Below are 12,037 nucleotides of genomic sequence, written 5' to 3' on the forward strand. Positions count from 1 at the left end.
TTATTATAATTTTGGTACGTACATGAATTGTCCCTCTTTGTAAGTGTTTTAGTGGGCTTAAACTAGTTTGTGCGGCAGCCAAGATGAATAGTCAATGACTTGCAGAGTGGTTGAATTTTCAAATGTTAGTTTGATTTGATACATTTTTTAGAATGTCTTACAAAAACTACAGTCACGAAGCACTTGCTCAGACTATTTCGGCAGTGCGTTGAAATGTATTGAGTCAGAGGGCGGCAGCAGTACAGTACGGTGTTCCAAGATCTACACTCAGGAATGGCGTTGATCAGTAGAAGAAAGATGACTTATGTCGAAGAGCGAGCTCTGGTTACGTACCTGATATATATATGGCTAACCAGTGCCTACCGCATACATGATACATTGCTAGGTGTTACATACGGGACATCATTGTTGATTCAGGTACATTACAGTGGTTGAAAGTTTAATTGACTATGCATTATGCTTTTATTTGACCAACATTGTATGTATAACGATGCACCTCTCAAATACGAATATTTTACTTGCATGCATGCACACTAGAAAATTAAATTACGCATGTTTTTTTTATTATTATTAAGGCTGGACTGCATTGGTCAATATGAAGGATGGCCCATCGGACAAGTACTGCAACAGATGTTCGCTCGCCATCCAGACATAACGGAGAAGAGGGTAGAGACTCTGGACAAGGCGAGAAAGTCGATGACAACCAAACAGACTAATTTAGACTTTTTCGATCTGTATAGACAACTGTCGGACGACATTCGCAATAAGTCTGAACAGATGATATTATAAATTTGTATGTTTTACTCATTTAAGTGTTTTGCTAGTGGTTGCAATAGATGTAAATTGTGAGTTTTAGAACGCACCTCGACGTATTATAAATATGTAGTATGAGTATACATATAAACTTGATCGTTTTAGATATTCAACTGCGATGAGACGGGCTGGACTGGTCGTGAAACTTCGAGACAGAAAGTCATAGGTCCAACTGTTGTGCACACCTACAGACAGCAGACAATGGTGCATCAATTGAAAATATACAATATTAGAGAGACGTTCGTGTTTAAAATCAATACATACACATGTATACCAAACATACATTTAAAATGATAAAGCTTTAACTACTTACTTACTAAATAATACATTTAGGCCACACCAAATTAATAACTTGTTCATCGGACTTCCCGCACCTATTTCTTCAGAAAGGCAAATAAAATATTTTTATTGTTTTAACACTTGCGCCCGCACCATCTAAAAAATATTTATTTTTATAAAAATATTTTTTTTTTTTACGAGCGCTAATTTTTTTTAGTAGAATGTAGCCTTTTCCCTAATAACCGCGTTTTTCAATCAGAGCACCGGCTCAATCATGCAGCCGCTCTAATTAGAGTCAATGAACGATATAGACCCGGATACAAGCGTCTAGATGATCGAGACTAAATTGGCAACCCGAAAACATTTATTTCACTTCCTGATTCTTGAAAATTACACACACATTTTAGTAAATTTTATGTTATGTGCCTTTGAGTATGTTTTTCAATATAAAAAAAATGGTTCTAACTGCTCACCCAGAAATACTGGAGGGAAAGTAAAGTTAACCCCTTCTCGTCGTCCTGCAAATGTGTTGATATTGACGATGCATATGTGACATCGGATGCTTAAATGAACCCTGTAACAGTATCCACGTACATGTTTAAATGACATTGACGTGACTGTATAATATAACATTTAAAATTCAAATACAATATTAAAACTATTCAAAAATAGCTATGGCTGTTTGTTTATGTGGTAATATGACTTGCAAAAATGTAAATGTCAGTTGTTACAACTCATTCCCCCTGATGACATCACTCGCATGCGGTGATTATTTTCGTAATTGATAAAATTTAATTAATTCAAGTTTGTTCTCCCTTGTTTCAGCCTTACGTGTACCTTGAGATTTCCCGCAGTATCGACAATGTGACGTTCCGTCCAATTTATCGCACAGAGACGGAACAGAAGACACAACATCGCAGGTTTCCTCTTAAGTTAAATTTGTCCGAAAATCAATTGTATGTTGAGGCAAACTTTGTATTTAAGAGTAATACTATAGGAGACTGGTGGGTGTACTAATGCCTATTTTGTGCTGTGATGGTGTAATAACCAATCGTAACAATACTTAGCATATGTCCAAACGAACAAGTGTTTGCAACATAAAAGTCAAGTAGTTAAGTTATGAATAAGTAATTTAGCATTTGAGAGACGTAGCTTTAGCTTTGTGATATCGGTATCAAACATGAAATGCTTAATTCCTGACATGGCATAGGGTCTTTGAACTCATTTATTTGTGTATGTAATTTACCGAATAGTGTATGTTCCATGTCAGATGGCGTCCTTTCGAGCTTGAGCTACAGCATTTGTGTAATGGAGATTGGGCTAGCTTGCAGTCTGGCACCACAGGTGAGGGACAAAATCTATTTGTCGTTATTAAAAGAAAACCGTACGGTTCTATCCCGATGAAGGGTTTAGTTGAACAATGATCGTGATCGTTAATGTGCTTAAAAATAAAATTAGTCTAAGGTAACCAAATACTTCACACTATTAATGACGTCGCGTGGAAACGCGATAGGTCCCAATGTTGTACCATGGAGGGTCACGTGATCAAAATGGACCAGCAAAACTATTATAGTAAATTAAATCTATCAAATAGGTTTAATAAAAAACAGCCTTTATAAACAAACACTCGTATACACTGATAAAAGAAAAAGAAAACATCAAGATACCAAAAAAGTAGTTTATCGTGTATCGTGTTATAACACGCATTTGGGCACATGTAATGGGTTTTTAATAGCTCGTCCTGAAATTAGCAAACCGTACTTAGTTAACCAGTAACTGCTTGTAACCAAAAGTGCATTTATATCTAAGTGGTAACACGAATCTTATTACTTTAACCACTTAGTATGTTACTTATTAAGTGAACTTCGCAAACCATAACTAAATAACATGTTAATGTTGTACATCTAAAAAGGGAATAAGTGGCAGTTCTGGGCACTTTCAAGCGTGTTTTTAGCATGATGATATTTATCTTACCAAAAATGTAACGCGAATATTAACTAGTTAGCTAGATAGTTATCGCGAAAATTTATTGGTTAACACGAAACAATTCGCGAACGTTAACAGGGTATCTTACGGCAGTTATATGCCACCATAATATACTGCCTTTTAGTCATGTTTCAAAACCATTTGCGACGTCTTTGATGCTTTGCATCAAATTTAGTCTTGATATTTATAGTTAATGCCTTGTGCTTTGTAGTGATCGCTCCACACAGTGTAAGGCCTTTTGTAGTTGTTTACCAGGAAAAAAGTAATTCTCTACTGTATGAATATCTATCTTATTTTAAAAGATAAGAAAGAGTACGACATGAATAGGTTTATTAAATTGTTTGAATATGTTTACGTTAACAAATATTGTCAAAGGACATTTGCATTCAGATTCCACAAATATTTCAACAAAAGTCTGATACAGTTTTCCTTCATTCAATTAGCTGAACTACTTTACACACAAAAATAAATTGTCAGGGATACCTATTTTACAGCAAAATACCTTTTTCTTAAACCTAAAGAAATTTGACTGAGTACGTTAAGGCCCCATCAGTTGTTTTTTTATTGTCGAAGTGACTTACTGTCTTTCTTTTGCTTTTGATGAGAGATTTAGTTATGGAGCATTAATCAGGACACATTTTCTAAATATATAACACGTTATAGTTATATTTTGATAAATTGATTACATAAACGTTTTTGCAAGAATCAAGTCCAAGATTTAAAATTCTTACCCATTGTAGGGTAAAGAAAAAAGGTAAAACATAGCATTGCTCTCCCCTGATCAATGCACACTGGTTCTCTTTTGATTTGTTTTCCTTATAACTTTGGGTTTTTTATGTTGTAATTATCGAATGTCGTTTCGGAAGGCAATCATAGAGTCATCAAACCTTGACATTTAATTGTATTAATAAATTATATAAGAGGAAAACGTATGCCCACTAGATTGTATGAACAAGACGTTAGATAAGGCTCATATAAGGCTATGTTACACTTTTGCACCAGAAAATGATAACAACACTACTTTTCTATGAATCAGTTTCAAGAGATATGTTTATATTTAGATTTATATCTTAAATAAAGCCTGCAAAATTTATAAACTGACCCAACGTAATCAGCGCATTGTGTATAAACTTCATGGCGATTGTTTTTTAATTTAGTTGGTTTACCACAAAACAAGGGAAAGAAAGGCAAAGTATTGAACAGTGAGTCAATATAGTGTTGCATTAAACATATATTTTCGTCTCAATCTTATCTTAGGTCAAAACTACAATAAGGTATTACCAAAGTATCGAATTGTTATAGCTTCGATATGCTTAATTAAACAGCAAAGACATCGTTTGCGGTTTTTTATCAATACATTTCTTTTCATCAATCAGATTACCTCATAATACATTCTAACATGCATTACTGTTTACAGTAACTTTAGTTTGTAATTATATACTACCCTTGATAACATCACTCAATGATATAAATATGAAAAATGTTAATATTTTATTTCTTTCAATTATATTGTATGTTTACCAACTTGAGCTCTATATTGTCTTGTTAAATTACCGTAGTTAGGAGTGTGTTCTTTTTTTTCTGATCATCCATTAAGCACTTCCGGATGAAATAATTATTTGATTAATGTAGCGGTATTTCTATCATTTCAGTGGAACCGATGATTATAAAATGCTTGGCCGACGGGTAGCAACGCTAAGAGATTTAAACTCTATACAAAAGTAGGTTAGATAAAAAATTCAAACAAACTATGTAAACCCTTTTGTATTTGCTGCAACTACTACGAACAAGTTTTATTGCTCTGAATGCATGTGACCGGATATGCCGTTCCCTTCTCGATGATAGGGCCAATATATGGAAATACATTTTTTTCCATTATTGCATAAGATGTGTGTTTTCAGTCCGGTATAGGTGTGTGTTAACAATAAAATATATCGATAGAAAGTGTGAATTATTAAGTAAAATCGCGTGCCGTTAACGACCGGGCTATTGTTTTACATACACGCTATCAGGCCCAGCAACGTCAAAATAGACTCCTCTCAACTGATTATTTCTGCCGATTTGATTCAGAACTAAAGACTTATATGAACCTTTCATTACGTCGTATGAAATGTACATGGAAATTTTTAACACTTCTTTTCTCTTATACTGAAGGTAAAGAGATAGAAGTTGTCATTTCATGACTGTATTAAATGAAGCGTTTTAGCCAAGCCATTTTCACAAAGATTTGAGGATTAAATGAGTTGCCAGAACATATATTTACATATTATGTTAAAAGAAAATACATATGGGTGATAAATTGATAACCCAATAGTTAACCGGTATATTTTCTACAAAACACATTTTAATATGGACTGAACACCGAACAAATGGCGTCCTAGCAACAATGTAACTATCGTTTATTGTTTCGGTCCTGATCGAGCGTAGTGTTGTTTTTTTCCAAGTCACCGCTTATGAAGTCGCACAAGTTCCTGTTGAGGGGGTTATTTTGAACTAAAACTAATTTTATTTTATTTCATGATTTTTGACAGTTTCAACCGCAAAAGTAACTGATCGTGGGTTTTTATGCATATTTGGAAAGAACGAACTTAACTAACCTTCTTACATATATAAGCTTAGCACTTTTTTTACATTCGCAGTCAATCAAAGATCATGTTAAATACTCAAAAAAGTAGTTTTTTATTGAAAGCATAAAATAAACACCTTTCTTTCGAAGAAATGCACACCGACTTTACTTCATGTGCTTTAAACCTTTTTGATTCCTGTACCTTTTTCGATTGTGTATGTATTATATTTATAGAAGATATGACTCACATATATTAAAATCCAATATTTCATTTCGTATTTCAGATATTGCATATGGATAAGATTAATGAGTTATTTACATAATTATGATGAATTGAAAATGTATCATGGAAAACAATTGATATAAATCATGTTTCCTTCGTTTAAGTGTAATATTAAGATCCACACATAACTCGAATAACTTAAAGAAGAATAAAGGGTTGTGATCATATTTTTTTTACTTTAGGGAAGGCCATTACAAAGAACTACCTCTTGTGCCGAAAAATGAAAAACAGCATTAAAATCACAAATAACGGATACTTGCGCTTCTTTAAAATTAGGTAAGACAGCGTCAAGAGATATGATAATGAAAAGCGATTGGCCTCCCTTGAATATAGGGCAATACTATTTCAAACACATAGTTTTCATTGCCAGTGTCCACGAAAGAAACGCACAGTAAGTGAAGACTTGAGAAAACCTAGGTTGTAACGAATATGTCACCATAGTTGATATTGCAATTGTTTTTAATTTGTATTTTTTAACCAGCTACCTTCTGTCTTTAATGTTGCTTCTTCATCCTCATTACAGGGTAGATCGTGAGTACTCGTTATTGGATTATGTCACAGGAGGGATGAAACTAAACCTTAACGTCGCAATAGACTTTACGATATGCAAGTGTCCGCTTCTGGCAAACACAATATAGCACGGTAACAATATTACAATTATAATCACAACATTGGAATTCAAAACGACCTTTTAGCGTTCTTTTAAATATAAATTTCTGTAACAGATACGTAGACATGTACATATATAAAATGTAATTTATATACTGTTGTCCGACATAATTTAGTTTATATTTGTGTATCACATTGTGCCATTATTTTATTATGTGCTTTCATTCTTTACTTTTCCAATTCCGTTATTGACAGCCAGTTTTATTTTTTAAAAATGTGTATACATATACATCATGCATCCATGTCCCTTGTGGCATTCTTATTATATTTGAAGATATAAAGTATTGTTCTGTTTCAGGCATCGAATGGAACACCTGAACAGACGACGAGTCTTCACGACGTCTCCGAAAATAAGGTCTACGAGTTATCAAAATGTATTATTAAAATTGTATTGATCAGAAAAATAGTTTAGAACAAAGTTGAGTGACAAAGTCATGCAAATAGCGGAAGAAATTTTAACACAGTTTTCGATACAGTTTAAATCAATGCTTAACCTTTCCGATATAAATATATATTGGTCCCATAGAAACCACCTTACATGGAAGTTATTGAGGCGTTAGGAAAAGTTATTTGCCGTTACTGCACAGAAGAGAAAATAGGTTTGATGGGATCTGGCGCCTAGATGAAAAAGTCGTCTGTTATAAATCACTGTTTTCCACTTTCGAACGATTGGAACAGATTTCACGAATATGGAATTGAGGTAATTAACTAATTATATATGTCACAAATGTCAAAATATAGTTGTTCTGTGATCACGGATACAGTCGAGCGATCATTTTGCATTAGTATCAAACTAAAATCAACACATCTTCCGTTTCTTTTATGCATTTTTGATAGTATTGGTGTTGCAATTCATCTTTTTCAAAATCCCTTTTTTTGCCTTGCCCTTTGCTACGCAGCTTCACTTAGGACGCCCTGACTAAACAGTTTTGTTAGACGTTGACGTACACCGTTATTCGTACGGCACATCGTAAATCGGATTCACAGAATCAATAAATTCTTTTAAATTTTGATTATTTTTTTCTAATTACCTCTTAACACCTCATAAAACCCCATTGTTATCCATGTATCCGTGCGACGCCCACAATTTTGATCGTAGATAACTAGGAAGGTCATTTCAATGAATTTTGAATGTTTTCATTCAAGCCCATGTTAGAACTGTGAAAATTTCGAAGTAGAGGATTAAACAAGGTTTATATTATCTTAAAACCGGATGTTTTTTGAGAATTGCTAATTACTTTTGTCTAGATTTTAAAACCGACATATGCAAGTGGGTAGTTTGCGGAATGCTTATTAATGAGGGGCACGCCAGTTAAATTAGTAAGGAGCATTAGCTAAGTCGTTCCCGGAGAAGGACTAAAAGTGACCTAGATTGTCAAGCAAAATAACTGACCTACGGTAATAACTTTCATATGATTACACTAGAGCTCCATCAGCCGGTACAAGAAGGCTGTTAAGCAATTACGAATGTCGGGTCCCACGCGACTGAAGCCAGTGATCTCCTTTGCTGAGTCTCTAGCGGTGCGCGAGCCCACACAGGACAGTCAGGTCTATCATGTCCTCCTCGTCATAACGGTAAGATCTAGATACTTTGTCAAATTGTGGCGATAATGTTCTATTCATGACAATTTGAAAACTTTAAATTCTAAACACTTTTCAGAGACATCCGTTAAAGTTTGTAACTGGTGTTAGCACATACTATTCTATTTTTCGAATGTTTCATTTGACATATTGCTGCTCCAACAAAACAATTTAATACATTCATACAAATTCTTTAAAAATGAGGCTTAACATTCAGCCCACTAGACTTAATTCAGAGTCCAAAATGTCAGGGACAGTCTCAAACTATCCCAAAAAGTGTTCTATTATTTTAGGATGGCATTTTGAACGACATAGATGACATTCTTGAACGCCTGACCTCTATAAGCCAATTACCCTTAACGTTTGTGTTTGCCGGGGTCGGTCTAGCAGACTTTAAGCTCTTGGTAAGTATTGTATAGCGTCGTAGGTTTTTAATGTACTAAAACAATATGACACCGTTGTGTGGTGTTTGAAGTTAGCTAAACGGCAACATTTCAGTTCAGTTTAATGTAAAATAGGCCGAAGGTATATATGAAGGAACTGTGTCATTCGTTTTCCGGGTAAAATAAACGATACGTTTGGTCTTATGAAATTGCTTTTCTTTTTAAATGTATTTCAAAGGTTTTAGCCTGCGTTATTGTTTTGCCTGTTAATGTCGAATTTAATGCAACTCTATCCGATTTAAATAATTTACATTTACCATACTCTATTTAAACGGTTAAACAAAACTTAATACCTGTATTTCAACTTTATATTTTGATCAGGAATGTTTCAGTAAAGATAGCACAGGTTTTGTCGGCCTTAAAAACAGAACGACGTCACTCAGTCGCAAGCATACACATTCCGTCTCATTTTCACGGAAAAACTGACAAAATATTAATCTCGACCGATTGGTATGTACCAGCTTATATTACAAGTTGTGCACTTGTTATCGTGAAAGGTCTTTTACAGCCATATGAAGTGATGAAAATATAACTAATAACACTAAACTATTTTTAATTTACACAAATGTAGGCCCGTGAAACACTAGCAGTTATTTCATCTCAGATCACAGAATACATGCGACGGAAGGATATCATACCAAACAAGCCAAGTGCAACCAGTTTACCACGGTCACACTCTAGTGCTTCGTTGATCAATACAAGCCAGACCGAGGGTGGAGGACTAAGTAGAAGGTCGGCTTCTAGAACCAGCTTAATAAGTCGAAACTCTGTGAGTAACGCCACGGATCCAAAATGCCCTACTTGTGGCTCGGTGCTTGACAATGGTTTTCATCAGCTCCTATACAATCATCTGCAGATGTTAAACTATAAGGGTAACTTTGCTGACGGAGGTATGGAATAATAAGCCTACTTAAGTGTTTTTGGTATAAATGCCGAATTTATATTTATCTTTACTCCTATTGCAAATGATATACATAAAACATTATTTCTGTATGTGGTGCCAAACATTTACTATTTTTTGTTTTGTATACTTGTTAAATACAAACATAACAAATAGCGTTACTTTTATTTATACTGCATGTTATGTTTGTATTTTGGGCTGGAGGCCATATACTATAGATAAACGAATATTGTATTGTTGCATTGTAGTTTAATAAAAATATATCAACATTTACTTATCTAGTCACTTTGTAATAAATATACAAAATAAGGCGTACGCTGTGTTTTTTTGCTAGTTATTGTCTAAAAGTAACGTTCAAAGGATTTGAGTGAATATTGATTGTTCTCTCGGTTTCTGTTTTGAATGTCACTCAGAACGTTTGGCGTTTGCACCTCGAGGTAGTGGAATAAGTTATAAAGGAAATCCAATGATCAAATACAAAACAAAAACTGTTTCACGATTTTTGTTTCCCAAAGCTTGGGTTTTTAAGCTTTCAGGAAGGGATAACGATAAAGTTAAGGAAGAAAGTGATCAATTTATGTCAACATATCCGGAGTAAAGTTTGAACTCATTACTGTCCTTAAATGTATAAAATAAGATAATAGAAGCGTCATTATGGTGTTTTTCAAATTATTTTAAGTGCACAAACACACTTGCATCATAATGATGAATGGCTGACCTTTAGTGTGTACTTGACTTTTAGAGACATATATAACATCAATTTAACTATAGGGCGTTTACTTCCCCGATCATGTCTAGGTTTCGTTTTGATTGTCTCAGTGGCTATTCTTCTATTGTTTGAGATTGAATGATTGTTTAATTGAAACCGGAATTATTCTTTTTATGAGAAACTTTTGGTTTCAGAATTGTTTTCCTTATAATATTTACGTTTAAATTATTGGTCATGTATAAAACCAGATCATTATCATGTCAAAAAAAAAAAAACCTCAACAACGAAATTCGTTCATTCTTAACGAAATGCATATACGTAATAAGAATGAAAACAACAATCAATTCAGAATTTGAAACATCTGTGTATTGTACAGTTGTAAAGATTGTTGTTTGGCTCTGTCATTTTCACGAGAACAAGAAAATGAATTTACAGGTATCCCCCTTTATCTATCTTTTGGCAGACAGGCAATTTTTCAGGATTGAAAAAATATCTGCTGTTATTACCCCTGTAAAAGCACAGATAATCGACAATGCGGCTTATAAACAAGAACGAACTACAAAGACGAATCACATTTTATATCATAAAAAATAAAGTTTACCGTTATTTTCTTAATGATGTTGACATAATGTAAAATAACATTCAACATATGAACTGATAAGAACAACATCGAGAGAAAAAAATATTCCATTGTCATATTTTAAATTATTTCCTTGAGACTGTGGGTTCGGCATGCGCCCTTATATGGTCATACTCCCCCGCATTTATTCCAAGATGTAAGTGATTACATGTATATGCTTTAGGCGTGTTTGGTTGCAGTGGTCCTCTCCCACTGATAGTTGTCACGTCATATTCCTTATTCTCTGGCGGGCATATGGTATTGTCTTTTTCATGAAGAGGATCTGTATTGCTTTGCTCATTTAATATAATGTCTTCACTTACGGAGTAAATATTTTGTCGCCTTGTAGGACGATCGTAAGCAACTGAAGTGGTTGCATAGTCATACATGCAAAATCTGACATGCTCCTGCTCGAGAGTCTCGGGGTTCACACTTCGTATACATCCCACTGCCGAATTGCAGGTGCGTTTCACATAGTTGAATCGAACAAAGAAACATATCGACAGTATAAGCAACGACGCAGTTGGAATAAGTATTGCGAATAGCGTAGCAGTATCATTTTGAGCATTCATTTCAGTTTGTTCTCTTGAAATAGTCGTATACTGACATCGAAATCTGTTAATATTTTGGCATCGGTCAGGTTCAATAAAAATTTTACATCCACGTTTGTAAAGAGAAGCGCAAGTCATTGTTGAATTGTCAATTGAAAACAGGGCATTTTCGACAATTCTAAATGTCCTCGCACTGCTCAAAAAGAAACTATCAGAGTCATTTGTTAAATATTTATCCATGCCTTGGTAAATTATGGGTGACATTTTCGCAGAGTATGAAGAGCATGTCTTTTCAATGTCGTCTTTGAACATATTTCTTTTCAGAATGCAAATATTTCGTCCAATTGAATCGAACTTGTCTTTATAATTCAAGCAATTTCGTTGTTGCACTTCGTAGCCATCCCTTTCATTACCAGTACACATTCCTTGGTGTTTCCCTGAACATTTGGCGGCATAATATTTCCTTGAATGATTTCTGAGGACTGATGTTATACATGCATATGCTTCCCTCTCAACAGATATTTCAATAAGTTCATAAACAATTGCAACAGTAGCACTATTCAAGTTTGATAAGTTGTGGCATTTTGTATTTGTAAACGATCCTTGATCTGCCATACAATAGCACGCTTTATTCAGT

The 12,037-nt window shown here is 34.2% G+C and overlaps 1 protein-coding gene across 1 annotated transcript; it reads left to right on the forward strand.

Annotated features, from left to right (window-relative positions):
- The first annotated feature begins 273 nt into the window (after positions 1-273).
- On the forward strand, positions 274-9,521 carry LOC128237663 (copine-8-like). Its single transcript, XM_052953254.1, has 10 exons — positions 274-417; positions 919-1,017; positions 1,918-2,012; positions 2,363-2,436; positions 6,110-6,203; positions 6,451-6,550; positions 6,895-6,951; positions 8,022-8,171; positions 8,471-8,581; positions 9,192-9,521. The coding sequence occupies exons 1-10, from the start codon at positions 274-276 to the stop codon at positions 9,519-9,521; spliced, it is 1,254 nt and encodes a 417-aa protein (XP_052809214.1).
- Positions 9,522-12,037: the final 2,516 nt, after the last annotated feature.

The sequence above is a fragment of the Mya arenaria genome, chromosome 6, assembly GCF_026914265.1.
Source record: "Mya arenaria isolate MELC-2E11 chromosome 6, ASM2691426v1".
NCBI lineage: Eukaryota > Metazoa > Mollusca > Bivalvia > Myida > Myidae > Mya > Mya arenaria.